Source organism: Carcharodon carcharias, chromosome 3, assembly GCF_017639515.1.
Source record: "Carcharodon carcharias isolate sCarCar2 chromosome 3, sCarCar2.pri, whole genome shotgun sequence".
Lineage (NCBI taxonomy): Eukaryota > Metazoa > Chordata > Chondrichthyes > Lamniformes > Lamnidae > Carcharodon > Carcharodon carcharias.
The window spans coordinates 121,763,189-121,788,146 of NC_054469.1; the positions used below are offsets into that span (position 1 = coordinate 121,763,189).

At 40.5% G+C, this 24,958-nt stretch overlaps 1 protein-coding gene across 3 annotated transcripts in view; it reads left to right on the forward strand.

Annotated features, from left to right (window-relative positions):
* The first annotated feature begins 1,734 nt into the window (after window positions 1-1,734).
* tmem106ba (transmembrane protein 106Ba) overlaps window positions 1,735-24,958 on the forward strand; it is a 36,687-nt gene continuing 13,463 nt past the window's right edge. The window contains exons 1-4 of one of the 3 annotated variants that reach the window (XM_041184725.1): window positions 1,735-1,805; window positions 6,257-6,489; window positions 19,641-19,704; window positions 23,254-23,413. In XM_041184725.1, the coding sequence (XP_041040659.1) occupies window positions 6,270-6,489; window positions 19,641-19,704; window positions 23,254-23,413 (444 nt within the window). In that variant the 5' untranslated portion in view covers window positions 1,735-1,805; window positions 6,257-6,269. Of the gene's footprint in view, window positions 1,942-3,172; window positions 3,194-6,256; window positions 6,490-19,640; window positions 19,705-23,253; window positions 23,414-24,958 lie in introns of those variants that run through there. The other 2 variants (XM_041184724.1, XM_041184727.1) reach the window with 2 other exon arrangements.

Genomic DNA, 24,958 nt, shown 5'->3' on the forward strand with positions numbered 1-24,958 from the left:
CTCTGCAATTGACTTTGTTTAAATTTATGACCTAGTTTTGGACTTAACCAGGTCACTCTCAAACATTTAACAATAATAGCAACAACTTGTATTTATACAGCGCCTTCACCATTATAAAACATTTCATGGCGCTTCACAAAAGCATTATAAAGCAAAATTTGACACCAAACTACATAAGGAGATATTCAGGCAGATCATTAAAAGCTTGGTCAAAAAGTAGGTTTAAAGTAGCATCTTAAGGCAGGAATGAGAGGTAAAGGGGATGAAAGTTTTAAGAAGGGAATTCCAGAGCTTAAGGCCTTGACAGCTTAAGGCACAGACATGCTGGAGCAATTAAAATCTGGAATGTTGAAGAGGCCAGAATTAATGGAGCAAAAATATCTTAGAGGGTTGTGGGGCTGGAGTTTACAGACATAGTGAGGGATGAGATCATGGAGGGATTTGAAAACAAGGATGTAAATTTTACAATTGAGGAGTTGCTTAACCTGGAGCCGATGTAAGTGAACACAGGTATGATAGACAAACAGGACTTGGTGAGAATAAGGACACAGCAGAGTTTTTGATATTATGATCCCTCTTCCCAGAAGATCATTTACTATAAGATTACTAACCAACACCATCTCATTACACAATACTAGATCTAAAATAGCCTGTTCCCTGGTTGGTTCCTTAACATATTGCTAAAGAAAACTGTTGCAAATATATTACATGAACTCGCCCTCAAGCACCTTGTGAAAATTTATTTTGTTTGTCTCCATGAAGATTAAAGCCCCCTACAATTATTGCATTACCCTTGTCATTTGGTCCTTACTTCCTGATTTATACACTGTCCAACATAATGATTACTGTTAGGGACCCTATAAACTAAACCCACCAGTGTAGTTTCTGCCCTTTGACATTTCTTGGCTCAACCCATACTGATTCTACATCCTAATTTTCTAGGTTAAGATATTTTATCACTACTACCTTTACCTCATCCTTTATTATGTGAGATATACCACCTCATTTTCCACACTGCCTATCTTTTCTAAAAGTTCCCTCAAATATTTAGTTCCCAACTTTGGTCACTCTTCAATCACATCCCAGTACTACCTAGATGATCAAGCCTATTTATGCTTTGTGCATTCACATATAACGACTTCCATTTGAACTTTTCACTATTTTCCCTGATGTGGCCTTAATTGACAACACTACTACTGTTGTTAAACTCTCTGTCCCTTCCTGAAACAACCTGTTTGATTTTATCCAAATTTCTATTCTACTCTATAGTCTTGACTTTTCTTTTTAGACTTATAAGTTCATACTTAACTGAACCCTCCTGCCATGTCATATGATTAAATCGCCAGAAATATATCAAACCAGAGTTGGTAACCCTACTGTGTAATTCATGCGATATTTATGTCTTTTTACTTTCTTAACCTGTCATTTATAATCTTGCATCACTCTTATAGGTGAGGCCAACTCACAGCACTTTTGGACAGTGGGTATTCCAGACGCGATCTGCCTTCGGGTTTTAGTAAAGCAACTCCTGACCGGTTTCAACTACGGTGCTGGATCTAATAACCGCCGTTGTAAAATCTCACTTTTAGGCCTAAAAAGGCTACTGTCACATCAGATCTCAGTTTCAAGCATCGAGCAAATTTATTTCGCCGAAGGTAAGAAGCACATTCGAGAAGCATCCAAACACCTCCCAGCCTCCCTCTCTCTCTGGTAGGCATGTCCTTGTATTAATGTGGGAAACGCGGTGACGCAATCCCATCATCATCATCGTCGTGCTGCCGTTGATCCGGGACGTGGAGAGAAAGGTAAACACGGCGGCAGGGAAGCGGCCGATTAGTCCGCTGTTTTTAAAAAAAAATAACTTACGGTGCGGCGGAACTCCACCCGGCTGTCTCCCGACACCCAACCAGTTAGAGGCAGGTGCCGGGTACCGGAGCCAAGGTAAGGTGCGGGCGCTCCAGGTCTGTTGATAGGAATATTTGACACCGATTAAATGGACGGCGGCTCTCGTTCGGGGCCCCAGTGCCGGCGGTTGCCCCCCTCCCCCTTCCCCCCCTCCCCCTTCCCCTTCCCCTTCTGCCCGAGGCAGCGTGAGTTTTTCCCGAACGGTGTCCGTGAGCACGGCCTGGGTCATTGCAAGTGCATCGCCTCAGGGCAGCCAATTTCTTCAATCTGGAAAAACTCAGCAGGTCTGGCAGCATCGGCGGAGAAGAAAAGAGTTGACGTTTCGAGTCCTCATGACCCTTCGACAGAACTACTTGAGGACTCGAAACGTCAACTCTTTTCTTCTCCGCCGATGCTGCCAGACCTGCTGAGTTTTTCCAGGTAATTCTGTTTTTGTTTTGGATTTCCAGCATCCGCAGTTTTTTTGTTTTTAATTTCTTCAATCTCTTCATTCGATGCGCACGGCTGCACTCGGGAGGAGCATACTGAGGGAAAGGGGGATGGGAGCCTCTTGTGGCTTTTCTCTCCCTGCATTTTTGTCATGCTCCGACCTCTGTCGTGCAGAAGTTTTTCATAGAATACGTGATGCAGTTAATTTATGGGAGATTTACAATATTATAATGTTTCCTCCAGTAAATTTTGGAAGGCTTCTAAATTCTGGGGCAAATATTTAAAATCACTGTTTTCCAGCTTCTTGTCCAGTTTTAATGGGACAGTATTTAGTATGGAAAAGTAGTAGCTTTCCGCATCACATTTGTGTTGTGTAGCTGTGCCTATTTATTAAAGTTAGATTTACTTTTCGTAAAATGACGTCCGTAACCTGATGCGTGCGCTCAGTCGTGTGCAGTGCAATGTATTTGTTGATACATGAAATAATGTGCATGTTTTGTCTATTATATTTGAGTCACACTGCTTCATGCAAATCTGTCCTTTTTAGCTGGTAAACATTTCACTTTTTAAATACAACCTGAAAAAAACCACTCCACCTATAATTGAATTCAATATTACAGAATAATGACTTGCTGTCTTTCTAAAAAGACCGTATGCTCTGGCTTACTCAGCTGTCTACTAGCTGTATTAATGTCCTCCTAACTAACAAACTGGCCCATAGCGTTAGAGTAGCCTTATGGCAATCTGATTAGCTGGAAGGATGTCACCCTCGTCTCCAAGTAGCTTATTGCAGTTTGAGCTAGATTAATCACCTCGATTGCCTGAAGATTGGGAACTATTACTGAATACTGAACTGTTAGTAAGTTTCCTCAACTGACTATGCTTTGGTTTCCTCTAAAATATATTCATATGTTTTATTTTGTATTACATTTCATTTATTTGATTCTTTTGGTTTTGGACTCCCAGGCTGTAACTCAGCTGGTCAGACTATTTTATCTTTTTCATTTCATCTTGTTTCCAGCACTATCTATTTAAAGTTTAAGTACGGGCATCTGATACGAAACAATAAAGTATTCTCCTCAGCTTCTATTTTAAATTGGTTGTCTTGAAATGATTGACTTTTAATTACATGGACAGCTCCAATTGTGATAGTTGGCAGCCATTATAGAAAGCTCAATCTGTTTTTGAATCTAATTTTACTGGATTTCACTCTTATTTAACTTTAAATCCAGTCCTCTCCTAAATCAGAACTCATTTATCCCCTGTAAAAATAATTTTGAAACATGTTTATGTATATTCTCCCTGAATATAATCTCTGTTGTGGTGACCATTTTACAATGATTATCAAGTTTTTGATGTTTTGTTGAAAGGTCTTAGACCTGAAATGGTAACTCTCTTTCTCGCTCCACAGATGTTACTATAATCTGCTGAGATGTTCCAGTATTTTCTATTTTTAGCGTTTTTGTTTTTAGTTTTGTTTGACTTTTTCTGTTTTTGAAGATCTAAATCCTCAAATAGGGTTTTACATTGATTTTTATGATGGGGAAGGGGAGAAAGTGGGTGCTTCTGTCTGTAGGAGGCAATAGACCAGTTTTTAAGTTTCAGTATTGATGAATATTTTGCAGTTTATAGTAGAGTGAGATTTAGCACTAGGTATGTGTATTAGTTCATTCCTAAGAAAACTACTTTTTGTAATTGGTTAGTTGAAGGACAACAAAGAGATTGCATTTACCAATCTGGATCACTACAAAAATGCAATTTTTGAATGTTTAAGACTTATGTCCCAATGCCCTTTTCGTTGTTGGTCAAAGTCAAAGGTATAGTTAACTTTTGTGATTATTGTAGTGCTGCCAGTGCAATATAGTGCAGTCTTGCTTGCAATACATTCAGTTTGTGTTTTGCTATCTTAAATGTTTAGACACAGTACAATTGGATTTTGCTGTCAGATGATTTGTATGTCTCGAGTAATAGTTACTAATCAAGCAAATAGAATTACTTGTACATTTAGTGTTACAGAAGCCAAATTCTTGGAATGCCAGAAATCTGAAAAAAACCCAGAAAATGCTAGAAATATGCGGCAGGTCAGATGGTGTCTAAGAAGAGAAAAACAGTTAGCATTTGAGTTCAATAGCCTTTCATCAGAACTGATAAAAGTTCTAATGTAGGTCATCAACCTGAAACATTAACTCTGTTTCTCTCCCCACAGATGCTGTCTGACCTGCTGAGTGTTTCCAGTGTTTTCTGTTTTTATAGCATTTAGTGTTGTTGTTCTTTACAAGCTGAGACTTGGCTTTAGCTGCTTATAGAAAATTCAAATTTGAAAGTTATACAAATCTTTTCAAGGGTACTTTTACCACCCCCCCCATTGCTCCCATGCTTATTTATTTAAATTTTGCCATTTTCGATCTTATCTGAAAATAAGATATTTAATTGAACGTTAAACTGCCACCATTTTTCACCTTTAGATAATTAATTTGCTAAATTAAGTTCCGTTCACCCATCACTCCTGTGGTCGCTGACCTACGTTTGGCTCCCGTCATGCAGCATCTTGATTTTGAAATTTTCATCCTTGTTTTCAAATCACTCCATGGCCTTGCCCCTCCCTGTCTCTCCAGCCCTTAATCGTTCACTTTATCTGCACTCCTCTCATTCTGACGTCTTGAACATCTCCAATTCTAATCGCTTCATCACTGGGGGCAGTGCCTTCAGCTGCCTGGACCCAGATCCCTGGAAATCCCCTCTGACATCTCTCCACCTCGTTTTTCTCCTTGATCACAGCCTTTAAAACCTACCTCTTTGATCAAGCTTCTGCTCATCTGATTTCACATCACCTATGTGGCTCAGTGTCATATTTTGTAAAGTGCTTTGGCTCGAAGCAAATTTCTGTAGAAAACTTCAACGTGATTTAGCAGCATTTGTCCAGGATTTGGGAGTATCTTGAGTGATACTCTATTATAAATACTGAATTAAATGTTTTACTTTAGAAATTATTTTAAAGCAGCTAATTTTGTTAAGGCTTTGAATTCTCATGCTGTTTAGCTATTTCCACAAAAAGCTAACTAACTGAAATGCCTAACTAAATCTTTAGCCAGGTGAAAGTTGGGTTCAAGTGACAGCTAAGTATTTTAGTAGGTGATGAGTACCTGATGTCTGATGTTTCAAACTTGAATAGTGTCACCTGACACGATTTCTAATCCACCCCCAACCTCCCATTGATTTCCAGTTTGTTAATTAAAATGCATGTCATATCCTTCACGTTCTCATTACACCAAACTTAAGTTTATTGAAAAGCATCTAATTTAGGATCTAAAGTCAAATTAGTTGAATAATTCCTGTTTCACTAAAGTGATATATATGGCACATTCTCAGCCTGTTCATTTCTTTGTCTTAAACCGGTCATAAACCTTAGCCAAGACAGATTAATTAGATGAAAATCATCATAGATGTACAGTCATACAAATTAAAGATGGATGTAGATTAAATGCATATAAGGAGGGTCAAATTGGTCATTAACATCACTAGTATATCGGTTTATTGATTCAAAGGCAGCTACAATAGAGAAAGCTAGAGAAAGGTGAAGAGAGGGAAAAGTGGTATGGGAAGAATTCTGCAGAAGGTGCTCGATGACGATTTTCATCTAATTGCTCTGTCTTGGCTAATATGACTGATTTAAGACAAATAAATGAACGGCCTGAGAATGTCTTTAGTGAAACAGCTGTCCTGATGGTTTTCAGTCATAGTAATGATCCTGTGTTATTGTGTTTTTATAAATTTGTCCTGATGTAGCATCAGTTATGTTTCAGTTGGAAGCTCAATTTTAGAGATGTAAGTGAAGATTTTGTTTGCTACTAGATTTATAGGTAGAGTTTCTGGATCCCATGTAAATGCAAGTTAATTTGCTTTCATTCTTTTTCCTTTAAAGTGATCATTGAACCATGGGGAAAAATCTATCTCGTTTATCACTGCACAAACCCATGAGTGAAAGCAGTGGGTCTGGCACATCAATAACTGACAGGGATAAACTGGATATTTCAGACAATCAGGATGAAGACTCCGGTAGAAATGGGGATGTGTCCCAGTTTCCATATGTGGAATTCACAGGCCGAGACAGTGTTACCTGTCCAACGTGTCAAGGAACAGGAAGAATTCCAAGAGGTAGGTGTTTCTGAATGTTTTCACTGATATTTTAGAGACTTTCATTTCATGATTGTAGAATTTGTGGATTGATGTATACTGGACAAGTATTTTATGAAGTGAAATGTTCACATAAACAATGACTAAGAGCTTCAGTTCTGCTTGGTGATTGTTAATGCATAGCTGTCTGTGGAACATAATGCTACAGTTCAGCTGTAGATACTTAAGCTTTAAAAACTGCAGGCTGACATAGAATCATAGCATTCATTTGTCATATTTTAGTGTACTATTATAAGTTTTTAGTTTTCAAAAAAATTTAAACTTTGAAGTCTAGTGGGACCCCTGAAAAGCATTCTTTTATGATAAATCTCTTTTACATTGTATTTAAGGTGTACCTCACAGATATCTTATATTTGGGTATGTTCCTAAATCTTATTGGTTTGTAGAAGTTCAATACATTTTAAATCTGGATTTAATTTGAGATTTTCTTTGCTTAAAGTGTAAATTTAAAGATGTTTTGCCGTTTATTGTTCTTTGGCTGGAAAATTAATATCATTGGTAGATTAAATGCACATAGATAAAATAGACCTGTAAGTATTTGTTACCAAAGAATCCTGTTTCTATATTAGCAAGTCAGGCCTAATGCATTTTGACTTTTGCTGGCATGTAGAGACCTTTTATCAGATTTTGGAGAATATCCCAGCCGGTAAAAGAAATAGGAGCAGGAGTGGACTATAAAGGAGCCTGCTATGCTAATGAATAATATCATGGTTTGATCTGATCTTGACCTCAGCTTCACTTTCCTGTCTGTTTCACATAACCCTAGATTTCCCTGTAATTCAAAAATCTATCTATCTCAAACTTAAATATATTCAGTGATTTGACAGTCATTACATGATTTGCTTTAAGGTCACCCAAGTTAGGAAATCTATTTCAAGCTTCAAAAGTCTGTTTTTAATTTTCTTGTCGCTTATATAGCACCTTTTGCTTCCTAAAGGGTTTCACTGCAAACAAATTACTTTCAAGTTGTAGTCATTGCACCAAGCATTTTGCACACAGCAAACTTTCACATGAGCGAATGTTAGAGATGACCAGTTAATCATTTTTTTGGCAGTGTTGATTGAGGGATGAGTCTTGACCTGAACGCTGAGAACTCCCTGCTCATCTTTGAATTGCGCAATGAGATTCTTTATCTCCACCTAACCAAGCACTGTTTATCATCTCCAAAAATAACACTTCTGATGATTTAGCACTACCAAATTGAAAACGTCAGCCTAGATTTTGTGCTCAAGTCTCTGGTTTATGACTTGAACCCATAACCTCCTGATTCAGCAGCAAGATGCTGTGCAGTGAACCAAGCTGACATTCAAACAATGCACAGACCTGATGTGCAAAGTCTGTAAGGCGTCAATTTAACCTTTCCCGGTAAAAAGCCAAATCTCATTTGCATAATCAATCCTTAACTACACTGCAACCATTTTCTCCTTTGACAATTTCCAACCTAATTTTGAACCAAATTGTAATGGATTTTACATAAACCTATTTTACGCAGTTTGTGTTCTCTGATCCCAATCTCAAGAAACAGAGAGAACATATAAGAAATAGGAGCAGGAGTAGAGCACACAGCCTGCTCTGCCATTCAATACGATCATGACTGATCTTGGGCTTTAACTTCCATTTTCCTGCCTGCTTCCCGTGTCCCTTAATTCCCTGAGAGATCAAAAATCTGTCTATCCCAGCCTTAAATGTATTCAGCGATGGAGCATCCACAGCCCTCAGGGGTAGAGAATACCAAAGATTCACAACCCTTTGAGTGAAGAAATTTCTCCTCATCTCAATTCTAAATGATCAGTCCTTTATCCTGATATTGTGCCCCTGTGTGTTAAATTCCCTGACCAATGGCAACTATCTCTGTCCACCCTATCAAGCCCCTTCAGAATTTTGTAGGTTTCAAGGAGATCGCCTTTCATCCTTCTTAACTTGAGAGAATATAAGCCTAATTTACTTGGCCATAGGACAACCCTCTCATCCCAGGGACCAATTTAGTGAACCTTCGGTGTGCCATCTCTGATGCAAGTATATCTTTTCTTAAATGTGAAGACTAGAACACAGAAATCCAGATGCGGTCCCATCAAAGCTCTTTTTAACTGTAGTTAGAGTTCTTTATTCTTGTAGTCCAATCCCCTTGCAATAAAGGTCAACATGCAATTTGCTTTCCTAATTGCTTGCTGCACCTGCATGCTAACTTTGTGCATTCCTTGTACCAGCACAAGTCTCTTTGAACATTAACACTTAAAAATTTCTCGTCTTTAAAAAAAACCTGCTTTTTTATTCTTGCGACTTAAGTGAATAACTTCACACTTGCCTATATTGGACTCCATCTGCCATCCTGTTGCACACTCATCTAGCCTGTCTATATCCTTCTGCAGTCTCTGTATTTCCCCCGCTGCTTACCTTTCCCCCTAATTTGGTATCATCAGCAAAGTTAGATAACTTACTCTCTGTCTCTATCTAATCTATTAATTTAGATTGTAAATAGCTGAGACCCCAGCACTGATCCTTGTGGCACTCAACTATTCACTGCCTGCCAACTTGAAAAAGCCGCATTTATGTCTGCTCTGTTTTCTATCCGTCAACCAATCTTCTATCGATGTTAATATATTACCCCCCAATGCTATCACCCTTATTTTGCCTATTAACCTTTTGTGCAGCACCTTATCAAATGTATTTTTTGGAAATCCAGATACACTACATCTGCTGGTTCCCCTTTATCTACTTTACTAGTTATTTTCAAAAAACTCTAATAAATTTGTCAAACAGGATTTCCCTTTAGTAAAACAATGCTGATTTATTCTAATCATACTATGCTTTTCTAAGTGCATTGTTAAGACTCTCTTAATAGATTCCAGCATTTTCCCTGCAACTGATGAGCTAACTGGACTGTAGTTCACTGTTTTCTCTCCCACCTTCCTTGAAAAGAGGAGTAACATTTGTCAACTTTCAATCTAATGGGACCGTTCCTGAATCTAAGGAATTTTGGAAAATCATGGCTGCAGAGACAGTGGGTGTGCTAGCTATCTCTTTCTAGAATCCTTGGGTGTAGGCTATCAGGTCCCGGAGATTTGTCAACTTTTAATCCCTTAAGTTTCTCCAGTACTTTATCCTTGCTGATATTAATTTCCACTTTTCAGCTCCTAGGTTATTGTCTATTTCTGGAATGGAACTTGTGCCTTCTACTGTGAAGACAGACACAAAATGTTTGTTTCAATGCCTCTGCCATTTCCTTCTCCCCATGATAATTTCTGCTGTCTCTGCTTCCAATGGACCAACGTTTACTTTAGCTACTCTTCGTTTTTATGTACCTTTTTTTATATATTTCTGGGTAGTTTACTTATTTTATTTTAATTTCAGTGGTGGGGCAAGATTCTAGAAACAATTATTTGGGATAGAATTAGTAGTCATATGGAAAAATATGGGTTGATAAGGAAGAGCCAGCATAAATTTCTAAAGGGGAAATAGCGTTTAATTAACTTGCTGGAGTTTTTTTTGAAGAGGTAACAGAAAAGTTCAGTAGGGTAATGCTGTTGATGTGGTGCACATGGACTTTCAAAAGGCATTTGATACAGTGAAAAAAGTTATTGCTCATGGAATAAAAGGGTCAGTAACAAAGGATACAAAATTGGCTGAAAAATAGGATGCAGAGAGTAATGGTCAATTGATATTTTTCGGGCTGGGGGAAGGCTTGTAGTGGAGTGCCCCAGGGGTTGGTATTGGGACCCTTGCTTTTCCTGGTACATATTAATGATCTAGATCTTGGGGTATAGGGGACAATTTAAAAGTTTACGGATGATACAAAGTTTGGGGGCATTGTAAACTGTGAGGAGGACAGTGTAGACCTTCAAAAGGACATAGAGAAGTTGGTGAAGTGGGCAGATAGGTGGCAGGTGACGTTCAATGTAGAGAAGTGTGAGGTGATGCATTCTGGTAGGAAGAACATGGATAGACAATATAAAGGGTGAAATTTTGAAGGGGGTGCAGGAGCAGAAAGACTTGGGTGTATATGTGCATAGTTCACTGAAGGTGGCAGGACAAGTGGAGAGAGCAGTTATTAAAGCATGTAGTATCCTGGGCTTTATTAGTAGGGGCATAGTGTACAAGAGCAAGGGGGTTATGCTGAATTTATGTAAGATGCCTGTTAGACCTCAGCTGGAGTATTGTATACACTTCTGGGCGCCAAATTATAGGAAGGATGTGAACACATTGGAGATAGTGCAGAAGAGGTTGACAAGAATGGTTCCGGGGATACGAAACTTCACTCACGAAGATAGATTGGAGAGGTTGGGACTGTTCTCCTTGGAGAGAAGAAGGCTAAGAGGAGTTTTGATAGAGATGTTCAAGATCATGAGGGGGCTGGACAGAGTAGATAGGGAGAAGCTGTTCCCACTCGTAAAAGGATCAAGAACGAGAGGGCATAGATTTAAAGTGATTTGCAAAAGAAGCAACTGTGATGGTGAAAAACTTTTTCACACAACGAGTGGTTTGGGTCTGGAATGCACTGCCTGGAAATGTGAAGGCAGGTTCAATTAAGACATTCAAGAGGGCATTAGATGATTAATTAAATAGAAACAATGTGTCAGGGGTACAGGGAAAAGGCAGGGCAATGGCACTAGGTCACAATGCTCATTTGGAGAGCCAGTGCTGACACGATGGCCTCCTGTTCTGTTAAAATTCTGTGATTACACAATACTAGATATAAGATAGCTTTACCCTTAATCGGTTATATTACGTGCAGCTCCACGAAACTATCAGGAAAATATTATACAAACTCCTTTACTAGATCATTCTTGCTAATTTGATTGTCCCAGTCTATATGAAGATTAAAGCACCCCCCCCATTATTATTTTTCCTTTGTTACAGGTTCCAATGATTTCTTGTTTAATGCTCTTCCCAACAGTATACTGCTGTTTAGAGGCCTATAAACTAGTTCCACCAGTGTTTTTGACTCCTGCTTTTCCTAATTTCCACCCAAGCTGATTTCCACTTTGCGATCTTCAGAGACCAGATCATTTCTCACTAATGTCCTTAAGTTATCTTTTACTAAAATGGCTACTGCACCTCCTTTGCCATTGTCTCTTTCTGAAATATTGTGTACCCTGGAACGTTTATTTCCGAATCTTGTCTTGATCACCTTGTAACCATTGCAGCAAAGCTCATACACAAAATAAAATAAAATGCTGGAATTGCTGAGCAGGTCGGCATCTGTAGAGACAATGGGCAGAATTTGATGCCTCCCTCATCCACCCACCAGCACCACCACCACCACCACCCTTCCCAGGCGATGAGTTTGGAGGCAGGGAGGTATTTAATCAGGCAGGAGCATTTCGATGGGAATCCTGATGCCTTCTCACCTCCATCCAGTTAAATCTGGGACAGGAAGCCTCGTGGACGACCTTCCCACCCGAACGCTACTTGATACCTACTTAAGTACCTCATCTTGTGCTGCTGGTCTTCAAACAATGGTGGGCAGGGGAATTGCTATCCAAGGAGCCGAAATATCAAACACTGGGTTTGTTTGTGGTTCCTAGTGGGGAGATAGGAGGTCCCTTATTCAAAGCTACTCAGTCCCTGATTGAGGGACCCTACATCGGGAAGGGGGGAACCTGCTGAGAGCCACCCTCCACCATTTCTTTCAAACCCCCTCGCTCAGCTAACGACTCCTCTCCCTGCAGTCCTGGAAACAATGACTTGATGTTCAGTGGTGGGGTCCCATCCACCACTACTCTCCACCAACTGGCTGAACTTGTTCTCACACTGAACAATTTCTCCTTTAACTCCTCTCACTTCCTCCAAATAAAAGGTGTGTCTATGGGTACCTGCATGGGCCCCAGCTATGTCTGTCTCTTTATGGGGTATGTGGAACATTCCTTGTTCCAGTACTACTCCGGCTCCCTCCCACAACTCTTTCTCCGCTACATCGATGATTACTTTGGTGCTGCTTCATGCTCTCGTCGGGACTTGGAAAAATTTATTAATTTTGCTTCCAGTCTCCACCCCTCCATCATTTTCACATGGTCCATCTCTGACACTTCCCTTCCCTTCCTTGACCTCTCTGTCTCAATCTCTGCTGATAGACTGTCCACCATTATCCATTACAAGCCTACCGACTCCCACAGCTACCTCGACTACAGCTCCTCACACCTCGCTTCCTGTAAGGACTCCATCCCATTCTCTCAGTTCCTTCGCCTCCGTCGCATCTGTTCTGATGATGCTACCTTCAAAAAACAGTTCCTCTGACATGTCCTCCTTCTTCCTTAGCCAAGGTTTTCCACCCACGGTTGTTGACAGGGCCCTCAACTGTGTCTGGCCCATCTCCCGCGCATCCGCCCTCACGCCTTCTCCGCCCTCCCAGAAACATGATAGGGTTCCCCTTGTCCTCACTTATCACCCCACCAACCTCCGCATTCAAAGGATCATCCTCCGCCATTTCTGCCAACTCCAGCATGATGCCACCACCAAACACATCTTCCCTTCACCCCCCCTGGCGGCATTACGTAGGGATCATTCCCTCCGGGACACCCTGGTCCACTCCTCCATCACCCCCTACTTTTCAACCCCTACCTATGGCACCTCCCCATGCCCCCACAAAAGATGCAACACCTGCCCCTTCACTTCCCCTCTCCTCACCGTCCAAGGGCCCAAACACTCCTTTCAAGTGAAGCAGCATTTCACTTGCATTTCCCCCAACTTAGTCTACTGCATTCGTTGCTCCCAATGCGGTCTCCTCTACATTGGAGAGACCAAACATAAACTGGGCGACTGCTTTGCAGAACACCTGCGGTCTGTCTGCAAGAATGACCCAAACCTCCCTGTCGCTTGCCATTTTAACACTCCACCCTGCTCTCTTGCCCACATGTCTGTCCTTGGCTTGCTACATTGTTCCAGTGAAGCCCAACGCAAACTGGAGGAACAACACCTCATCTTCCGACTAGGCACTTTACAGCCTTCCGGACTGAATATTGAATTCAACAACTTTAGATCTTGAACTCCCTCCTCCATCCCCACCCCCTTTCTGTTTCTTCCCCCTTCCTTTTGTTTTTTCCAATAATTTATATAGATTTTTCTTTTCCCACCTATTTCCATTATTTTTAAATCTTTTATGCCCTGCTAGTCTTTCCACCTCACCCCCACTAGTGCTGTAACTCTTTCGAGTACAAACCCGTTTCCATCTGTTTCAGATGAGGTTATATTGTTTCACAGTTTGCCATTGTGTGATTTGAACTCTTGATCTTGGGGTTACAAACCCAGTACCATAACCACTTGGCCCTTGCGTGCCCTACCATCCATTCTTAATTAGCACATTCGTTTAGATAATATCACCATCTTTAGCACCTGTGTTCTTTTGTTCTGTTGTCTGTGACATCTTTTGATTATCTGCTCCTATCACTGCTTGCTTGTCCCTACAACCCCCCCAAAAACCTTAAACCAGCTTATATTTCACTCAGTTCTGTGGAAGGGTCATGAGGACTCGAAACTTCAACTCTTTTCTTCTCCGCCGATGGCCAGACCTGCTGAGTTTTTCCAGGTAATTCTGTTTTTGTTTAGGATAAAAAAGAAGCTTATTATCTAACTGGTGAGAAATTGCAGAGCTAGGAGATTCAGAGGGATCTGGGTGTCCAAGTGCATGAATCACAAAAGGCTAGTAAGCAGGTACAGCAGATGATTAAGAAAGCTAATAGAGTTACTGTTTATTACAAGGGGAAATTAATACAAAAGTAGGAAGGTTATGCTTCAGTTTCTCAGGGTACTGGTGTGACCACACCTGGAATACTGTGTACAATATTGGTCTCCTTATTTAAGGAAGAATGTAAATACATTAGAAGCAGTTCAGAATATTTACTAAACTAATATCAGGAGTGTGCGGGTTGTCTTATGGGGAAAGATGGGACAGGCTCGGCTTGTATCTGCTGGAGTTTAGAAGAGTAAGAGGCGACCTGATTGAAACATAAGATCCTGAGGGGCCTTGACATGGTGGATGTGGGGAGGATGTCTCCTCTGGCCGGAGAATCTAGAACTCGGAGGTCACTGTTTAAAAATAAGGGGTCATCCATTTAAGACAGAGATGAGAAGAAATTTTTTCACTCAGAGGGTTGATAGTCTTTGGAACTCCCTTCCTCAAAAGGCATTGGAAACAGAGTCTTTGAATGTTTTCAAGGCAGAGCTAAATAGATTCTTGATTAACAAGGTGGTGAAAGATTACCAGGGGTAGGCGGCAGGTTACAGTCTGATCAGCCATGATCTTATTGAATGTTAGAACAAGCTCAAAGGGCGCACTCGTGTTCCTTGTTCGTATGTTTCAGTTCTGTGACTTTTCAACGTTCTTTCCAGCAGCTGCAGTATTTTAGTTTTGCAACAATGTTTAGTTATCCAGGAATGTCCTTTTTGAAGTCAATAAGACTGTATCTGGCCATATAATTAAACATGATTAACAGTTTTCATTTCAAATGTAAAGAGATCCCTGAGAGTAGCATGGCAGGCAGATAAGGTGATTAAGAGGACCTTTGGGATACTTGCTTTTATTAGCATAGAATACAAGAGCAGAGAGGTTATAAAAACAAAAAAACTGCGGATGCTGGAAATCCAAACCAAAAACAAAAACAGAATTACCTGGAAAAACTCAGCAGGTCTGGCAGCATCGGCGGAGAAGAAAAGAGTTGACGTTTCGAGTCCTCATGACCCTTCGACAGAGAGGTTATGTTGGCACTATAAAATGCTGGTTAGGCCACAACTGGAGTACTGTATGCAGTTCTGGTCACCACATTATAGGATTGCACTGGATAGGGTGTAGATTTACCAGGATGCTGCCTGAGCTGCAGGGTCTGAGCTATGAGGAAAGGCTGGGGTTGTTTTCCTTGGAGCAGTGATGGTTGAGAGGGAACGTGACAGAGGTGTATAAGATTATGGGCATAGATAGGGTGGATAATAAGGCATTTTATTCCATTAGTGGAGGAGTCAATAACCACGGGGCATAGATTTAAGGTAAGAGATAGAAAGCTAAGAGGAGATTTGAGGAGAAATGTTTTCACCCAGAGGGTGGTGAGAGCCAGGAACTCACTGCCTGAAAGGGTGGTTGAGTCAGAAACTCTCGTAACATTTAAGAAGTATTTAGATATTCATTTGTGTTGCCACTGCCTCCATGGTTATGGGCCAAGCACTGGAAAATGGAATTAGTATAGTCAGATCTTTGCTGACAGGTGCAGACACGATAAGCCAAACAGCCTCCTGCTGTGCTGTAAACATCCATGAGTCTGAGAGCTCAATTGAACACAATTTCCTACCAAAGCTTAAGATGTATTTTTGACAACTTATGAAACATCAGGCAGATATAATGAATAAACCATTACCTTTACAGGGTAAGGGATTGAGTTATTTGTGTTGAATCTGCTATTAACATTTCAAAAAAGTCATGTTAAACATGTCATGGAAACAACACTCAAACTTGACACCATCCATGAGAAAGCATCCCGCTTGATTAGCACTCCCTCTACCACCGCCGCACAATTGCAGCATTCCTGGTATTTGTTTTGTAAACTTCCTGAACCGCTTCTGATGTGTCTACATTCTTCCTTAAATAGGGAGATCAGTATTGTACACAGTATTGCAGATGTGGCCGCACTAGTGTCCTGAAGCATAACCTCCCTATGTTTGTATTCATTTCCCCTTGCAATAAACGGTAACATTCTATTAGCTTTCCTAATTACTTGCTGTACTTGCATACTCGCCTTTTGCGATTCATGCAGTAGGACACGTAGATCCCGCTGAACCTCAGAGCTCTGCAATTTCTCACCAGTTAGATGGTACTCTCCTTCAAAGATGCACTGCAGGAACTCACCAAGGCTCCTTAGACAGCACCTTCCAAGCCCACAACTGCTGCCATCTAGAAGGACAAAGGCAGCAGACACATGGAAACACCACCACCTGGAAGTTCCCCTCCAAGCCACTCACCATCCTGACTTGAAACTATATCACCATTCCATCATTGTTGCTGGGTCAAAATCCTGGAACTCCCTCTCTAACAGCACTGTGGGTGCACCTATACCACATGGATTGCAGCAGTTCAAGAAGATAGCTCACCTCCACCTTCTCAAGGGCAATTAGGGATGGGCAATATACGCTAGCCTAGCCAGCGATGCTCACATAAATGAATAAAAAAAACACAGACCACCCCAGGTGAAACTTGACTTTATCTTTGGATCAGTGGATGGATGGATCTCGACCTGCCTACCTGTACACCTACCAATCTATTTTGACTTTTGGTGGTTCGTATGCATCTTCACCCAGCATTCGTGGAATGTACTGGCCAACAGTAACCAATTACTTAGATAAAAGCAAAATACAGCGGATGCTGGAAATCTGAAAGAAAAACAGAAAATACTGGAAAAACTTAGGTCTGACAGCATCTGTAGAGAGAAAAAAAAGAGTTGACGTTTCGAGTCTGTATGACTCTTCTTCAGAGCAGGAGTAACCAATTGCTGTTTGTACTAATAGTTATTTAACTTCAAAGGTAATTCCTTGCTTTTTGGACTGCTTTGAAATGTCTCTGATGTGCTGAGGTACTATACAGTTTCTAATAATTAAAGTTTTATAAAGTACTGGCAAGGCTATATTGTCTATGCCTGGTTGCCCTAAGGGCATTAAGATCAATTTTATGGTAGCGGAGTTGTATGTAGATTTGATTGGGCATGGTACATGCACTCCTGAAGGATACTGCTGAACCACTTGGTTTTAGTAGCAATTCTGCAGACTTTGTGGTAATTTACTGGTGTTAGCCCACAAATTGACTTGATAAATTTGTTCTTCTAAGTTGGGTGAGTTTCTATACATGTTGTGGTAAAGGAATTGAATTTAATGTCTTGAATGGCAAATTAAAATGGGTGATTTTTTTTAATACTTCAAAAGCACAATCACAAAATGCTTCAGACTGAGCCTGAAGTGCTGATCTGAGAAATTTTAGTAACCAATTTATATCAAAGACCAACAGAGGACAACTAAAAAAGAAATAAGGAGGGAGATGATTAAATATGAGGGTAAACTAGCCAGTAATATAAAAGAAGATTGCAAGAGTTTTTTTAGATATATAAAGGGTAAGAGAGAGGCAAAAGTGGACATTGGGCCGCTGGAAAATGACGCTGGAGAAGCAGTAGTGGGGAACAAAGAAATAGTGGAGGAACTGAATAAGTACTTTGCGTCAGTCTTCACAGTGGAAGTTACAAGTGACATCCCCAAAGTTCAAGAGAGTCGGGGGGGCAGAGGTGAGTATGGTGGCCATTACCAAAGAGAAGGTGCTAGGAAAACTGAAAGGTCTGAAGGTGGATAAATCACCTGGGCCAGATGGATTACACCCCAGAGTTCTGAAGGAGATAGCTGAAGAGATAGTGGAGGCGTTAGTGGCGATCTTTCAGGAATCACTGGAGTCAGGGAGGGTCCCAGAGGACTGGAAAATTGCTAATGTAACCTCCCTGTTTAAGAAGGGATTGAGGCAAAAGATGGGAAATTACAGGCCGATTAGCCTGACCTCAGTCTTTGGTAAGATTTTAGAGTCCATTATTAAGGATGAGATTTCAGAATACTTGGAAGTGCATGGTAAAATCGGGCAAAGTCAGCATGGTTTCATCAAGGGGAGGTCATGCCTGACAAATCTGTTGGAATTCTTTGAGGAGGTAACGAGTAGGTTAGACAAAGGAGAGCCAATGGATGTTATCTACTTGGACTTCCAGAAGGCCTTTGACAAGGTGCCGCACAGGAGGCTGCTCAGTAAGATAAGAGCCCATGGTGTTAGAGGCAAGGTACTAGCATGGATAGAAGATTGGCTGTCTAGCAGGAGGCAGAGAGTGGGGTTAAGGGGGTCCTTCTCAGGATGGCGGCTGGTGACTAGTGGAGTTCCACAGGGGTCAGTGTTGGGACCACAACATTTCACTTTATACATTAATGATCTAGATGAAGGAACTGAGGGCATCCTGGCTAAGTTTGCTGATGATACAAAGATAGGTGGAAGGACAGGTAGTATTGAGGAGGCGGGGAGGCTGCTGAAGGATTTGGACAGGTTAGGAGAATGGGCAAAGAAGTGGCAGATGGAATACAATGTGGGGAAGTGAGGTCATACACTTTGTTAGGAAGAATAGAGGCATAGACTATTTTCTAAATGGAGAGAGAATTCAGAAATCTGGAGTGCAAAGGGACTTGGGAGTCCTAGTCCAGGATTCTCTTAAGGTTAACTTGCAGGTTGAGTCGGTAGTTAGGAAGGCAAATGCAATGTTGGCATTTATTTCGAGAGGACTAGGATATAAAAGCAGGGATGTGTTGCTGAGGCTTTATAAGGCTCTGGTCAGACCACATTTAGAATATTGTGAGCAATTTTGGGCCCCCTATCTCAGGAAGGATGTGCTGGCCCTGGAGAGGGTCCAGAGGAGGTTCATGAAAATGATCCCAGGAAATGAAAGGCTTAACATATGAGGAACATTTGAGGACTCTGGGTCTATACTCGATGGAGTTTAAAAGGATGAAGGGGGATCTGATTGAAACTTACAGAATACTGAAAGGCCTGGATAGAGTGGACGTGGGGAAGATGTTTCCATTAGTAGGAGAGACTAGGACCTGAGGGCACAGCCTCAGAGTGAAGGGAAGACCTTTTAGAATGGAGAAACTTTTTTAGCCAGAGAGTGGTGAATCTATGGAATTCATTGCCACAGAAAGCTGTGGAGGCCAGGTCATTGAGTGTATTTAAGACCAAGATATATAGGTTCTTGATCGGTAAGGGGATCAAAGGTTACGGGGAGAAGGCGGGAGAATGGGGTTGAGAAACTTATCAGCCATGATTGAATGGCAGAGCAGATTCGATGGGCCGAATGGCCTAATTTCTGCTCCTATGTCTTATGGTCTTATATTAATTGTTCCCAATTTGGGCACTTCCAGATTACTCTGAAGTAGTGTTTTTAAAAAAAAACTGCTGCTAATTAGAAATATCATCTTTAAAATGTAATAAATTAACACATGGTTATGAAAGCACTCTAACTAGCCTTTCCTCATTTGAATAAGTTTTCATTTGAGTTTTTAATAAAAAAATTATCTTAATCTAATTCTGCCCTGAATTAAATCTTTCTTTTTTGTTCATTTAGATCAAGAAAACCAGCTTGTGGCCTTGATTCCTTACAGTGATCAAAGACTGAGACCAAGACGGACGTAGGTTCTCTTAAAATGTTTAAGAAATGTGATGTGCATGATTATGGTAAATTTGTATGGATATTTCTGTAAAGTTCTGTTTGAATTGTCAGTTGCCAAATAGGAATTTAAAGGTGTCCTACATCATTGTCTTTTGAAATTTATACCCCCGTGCCAAGTTCTTCATTTAAGAAAAATACTAATGTTTTTGATCAATCGGACTTCAGAATTTGCACATCTCTGTTTACAAAACACAATGACCTAGCTCCCAACAAGTGTCTGAGTAGAATCACATGAACCTGGCTGATGCATTCCTGTGACTTGAAATCAAAAGTTAATTTCCTTTTCTTGCCAATGTTCTTGCCTCTCTCACTCTTGAAGGAGTATTTTTATACTGTTATACAGGTGCCACAATTGCCCACAATCTTCCAAAAGTGGTATCATTCTTGTGTTAAAGTGAGTGTTGATAAGCTTTTCCTGCATTGGGGAATCATTGCTGACACATCCAGCATGATTTGCTCTACCGTAATCTTGTGAGAATCATAAGTAAATTTAAACCAATTAACTTTACTACAGATTTGGTCAAGATCAGTCAGCTCAGAGACCTAATAAAGCAAAACATTTTGTGAAATTCATTATCATTTTCTATGGAAGGGATCTAGATTACATCAATTGTATGTTGATAACTTGTTAAGTTATGAGTTCATTAAGTCGGTCTGATCAAATAGAAATGTAATAGAAAGCTGCTTTCTTTTAAGACACTGTCATATGGAGTAGTAGTAATTATGGCTTATTTAAACCTTTACTTTCAAAATTTTTGAAATGATAGATACAGAATTGTTCTGTTGAATCACAGATTTGAACATGCAATTGACTAAACGGGTTAAATAAAACCAGTGGGATTTCTACTGAATCTGAATTTATATTGAACAAGCAGATCTCTCTCTAGTCTAGCTTTTCTAAGAGCTTATAATCATCATATAACTGCTTTCTATTATGACCTAAATTGTCAGTTCTAAAGTGTCCAAAGTCAAATGTTTGCTGACCTGCTGTGAACCACTACTGTTAACCTGTCTTCTCTTTACAGACACTGATGGATTTGCTGTGCATTTCTTGTATTTTCTCATTTTCTTCGCAGTTTTATACCACCTTTTTAATGTATAAATACAAAATAGTTCTCAGAAATGAAATTGGATGCCACATGATGGTAGGAAATGACCGTTGATTGAAGGCATGGTCAATGAGGTACATTTTGAATAATTTGTTGAAGGGGAGAGTGGTAGCAAAACATGAAGTTTTCGAACATAGGACCAGGACAACCTGAAGGCTACATCACAAGATGGAGAAATGTGTTATGGCATCTGTGAAATGGCATGATATTGACCAAACTACTGACCTGTTGACAGGAAATAGCAACAAAATATTGCAGTACTCCTGATGTACAAGGCCTCTACCCGATCCAGTTTTAGCTATTCCCTTATTCCTTCATAATGGGCCACTTTGTCTTCCCTCTTTTTCATCACCTTTAAGGAGTGGCATTCTAGTTTCTTTCTTTTCTACCTGCAAGTTGTTATTGTGGAGTTTCAGGAACTCTGAAAGTCAGGCCTGGATATTACAACAGTTGATGAGAAATTTCTGCCGTGTCTTTGGATTTGGGGCAAGGTGCCTATCTTGTGACTGGGAGCTGTGTTGTAATAGTTCCATCACTGTTTCAGAATATGTTATCTGTAGTTGTAAGCCAGAATCCTCTGGATGGCATTGAGATTTGTATTGCTAAAGTTGCTTTTCAGAACACAGACAGTTGGTCAGCTTTTGTTGGTCAGCTGGGGAAAGATGTTGCTGGAGCCTGAATTCTCCTTTGGGACTTGGGCTAAGCTTTTTCCAGAGGATGGACCTCTTGGAAACAGCACTTCCAAGAGGAGGGGAGGCAGGCATGTTGAGCTTCTCTGACTTTAGGGCCTTTGAATGGATCAATGGGATGGAGGCATTGGTAAGAGAAAATAAGCAAGTATCACTAGGGCTGTTAGAAGGATCTTGACAGGTGAGCACTTTTGGCAGTAGTGTCTACCTTCAAAGTTGTTATTGATCACTGCTGCAACAGGTGCATCAGTCAGCAGAATTAGCTCTTTAATCACATATCCGTTGACAGTTGGGATTTATGTTAGTATTTAAAGTCTATAGGATGGTGGGAATTACTAGATTAATTGTTATGATTTCTGATTTTTTTTTTGGCTGCCTAAAGAGAGATTTTATTGAGGAGGCTATTAGGAGGATTTTTTTGGCATATGACTGGAATCTTATGGTCAGATGCAAACATAAGCGTTGGATAAAGGATTCAGGAGCACTTTGGTATGCTCGGTTTTCTCAGTGAATTAAAGTATCACCTGGTGTCTGTGTCTGGAGCTGTTGCCACTGGAAGGTGTCTTTGTGTATTTTGCTTGGAATTGAAGATATGGGCGGTTTAATTTACTTAAGTGCCTCTATTCAGTTGAAAGTGTGATTACCATTAGATTGGACCTGAACCAATTTAGAAGTTGCAAATGACTTGAGGGTATCGCTACTGATTGATCTCCATGCCTGTGTTAAACTGTAGTCACTCTTATCTCTTTCTTTATTTGTTTTCTGATCTCTTCTGCTTTCTCATTCTCATCTCTGCTGTTTCTCTCCCTACATCATTCTTGCTTCTCATTGTCCTGTTCTTTTTTTGGTGAGTGGTCCAGCATGGCGTGAGACTGCATTTGAGGTTATAAGGAAAATATCCTCAGCATCTCCCCCATGCGTTTTCATTCCCATCACATCCACTACCATTTCCCCTTTCCACTATTTCATTCTCCTTTTAGCTCCAATGCTTTTAAATTTGCCATTTGTTTCTCAATTATTTGAAGAAAAGGTACAAAGTACTAGGTGCTGCAGCTGGAGAAAAATATTTCATCAGTGTAGTTGACTGAAAAGTACGGATGCGTTCGGGGAACTTGGGCACATGGCACTTGCTACGACTGAAACATACAAATTCAGCTCATTATTCTGGGTAAAATGCCAAGTCGAAGCCTGTGCTGTTGGGAGAGTTGAGGCCTTCAAGTAACATTTCAAGGAAAGCATTTAAATATAGGAAAAGTAGATAATAAACATTTCACAATAACAAGTTAATTTGTGCCCCCTTTTTAAAAAAAAAAATGGGTTTAAATCATTATTTTGGGCATTAGACATTTCGCTTGCTGGCAATAAATAAATGGTGAATAAAAACCTTTCTGAAAGAATTTTAAGCAGTTTGTGGGAATCCACTGACCAGATTGTGGGATCACAGGATAATAGTTGCTGCAGGTTCTTTGATATTTCAGTGAAACCAAATTTAATATATAATGGATTTATAGTTAAATGCATAGAACAAAGAAGGGGGCAACAAATCAACAAAATAGCAGTGACGGAATGATACAATGACAGCACATGCAACTTAGTTGATTGCTGATAGATCTAATATTTCAAGAATGCTGAACTTACAGTTAAGTGAACCAGTGAACATCACAACATCATATGCTGTTTTTTAAATATTTAAATTCTTCCATTTTGCAGGAAACTGTATGTGACATCATCAGTAGTACTTTGTTTGCTGCTTTCTGGACTAGCAGTATTTTTCCTCTTCCCACGATCTATTGATGTGAGTTACGTTGGTGTAAAGTACATTTATGTCAGTTATGACGAAGTCAACCGGGTAGTTTATCTCAATATCACGGTAAGCCCTTAGTTGTTAAATTGGTGAAAGTTGATTCACATTTTTTAGAAGAAAGATGCAGCATATGTAGTACTTCGCAATTTTTGTTATACTAATTTTTAAATGAGAGCGTCTCTTGATTCATCCACACAATTTCAAGAAAAGATCCTCTTGATCAAGCTGTTACTGCTTGCAGTTAAATTTCTGTCTGATTCCTCACTGGGTAATGAAAGGTTAATATTCTGAATATTCTCCTGCATCACTGCAGGAGTTCCTCAGGGTAGTGTCCTCGACCCATCTTCAGCTACTTCATCAATGCTCTTCCTTCCATTGTAAGGTCAGAGGTGGGAATGTTCGCTGCTGATTGCACAATGTTCACCATTCAGAATTCCTCAGATACTAAAGCAGTCCATATCCAAATGTAGAAAGACCGGGACAATATCCAAGCTTGGGTTGACAAGAGACAAGTAACATTTGCGCCAGACAAGTGCCAGGCAATGACCATCTCCAGTAAAAGAGAATCTAACCATCACCCCTTGACACTCAATGGCATTACCATCGCTGAATGGCATTAACACCACTGAATATCCCACTATCAACCTCCTGGGGGTTACCATTGACCAGAAACTGAACTGAACTAGCTATATAAATACTGCGGCTACAAGAGTAGGTCAGAGGCTAGGAATCCTGTGGCGAGTAACTCTCCTCCTGACTCCCCAAAGCCTGTCCACTATCTACGCGGCACAAGTCAGGAGTGTGACAGAATACTCTCTACTCGCTTGAGAGCTCCAACAACACTCATGAATCTTGATACCATCCAGGACAAAAAAGCAGCCCACTTAATTGGCACCCCATCCACAAGCATTCACTCTGCCCATCACCCTTGCACAGTGGCAGCAGTGTGTACCATCTACAAGATGCACTACAGGAACTCGCCAAGGATCCTTAGACAGTACCTTCCAAACCCATGACCACTGTCATCTAGAAGGACAAGGGCAGGAGACACATGAGAATGCCACCACCTGGAAGTTCCCTTCCAAGCCATTCGCCATCCTGACTTGAAACTATATCACCATTCCTTCACTGTCGCTGGGTTAAAATTCTGGAACTCCCTCCCTACCAGCATTGTGGGTGTACCTACACCATATGGACTGCAGGGGTTCAAGAAGGCAGCTCATCAACATCTTCTCAAGGGCAACTAGGGATGGGCAATAAATACTGGCCCAGCCAGCAAAGCACACATCCCGTGAATGAATATTTTAAAAAATAATAATTTGTTAGCATTCATCACTGTTGTCATGAATGCTAAGTGGGTGGCTAGCATCATTTGAATGTATATGCATAATTTTAAACCTCACTGTCCAAACTGAAATATTATTTCACCTAGACTACCTGAAGTTTACAAACATTACCTCATCCCGATCTCCCTTTCTTTTGACGTCCCTCCTTTCACTCCCAAGGAAAAAAATGGGAAGTGAGGGAGAATATCCAGAAAACTCTAGGCCATACATTTTGCTAACAGTTTGATGGTTTACTTTGAAACAAGCAACTTATTAGTTGGTATTG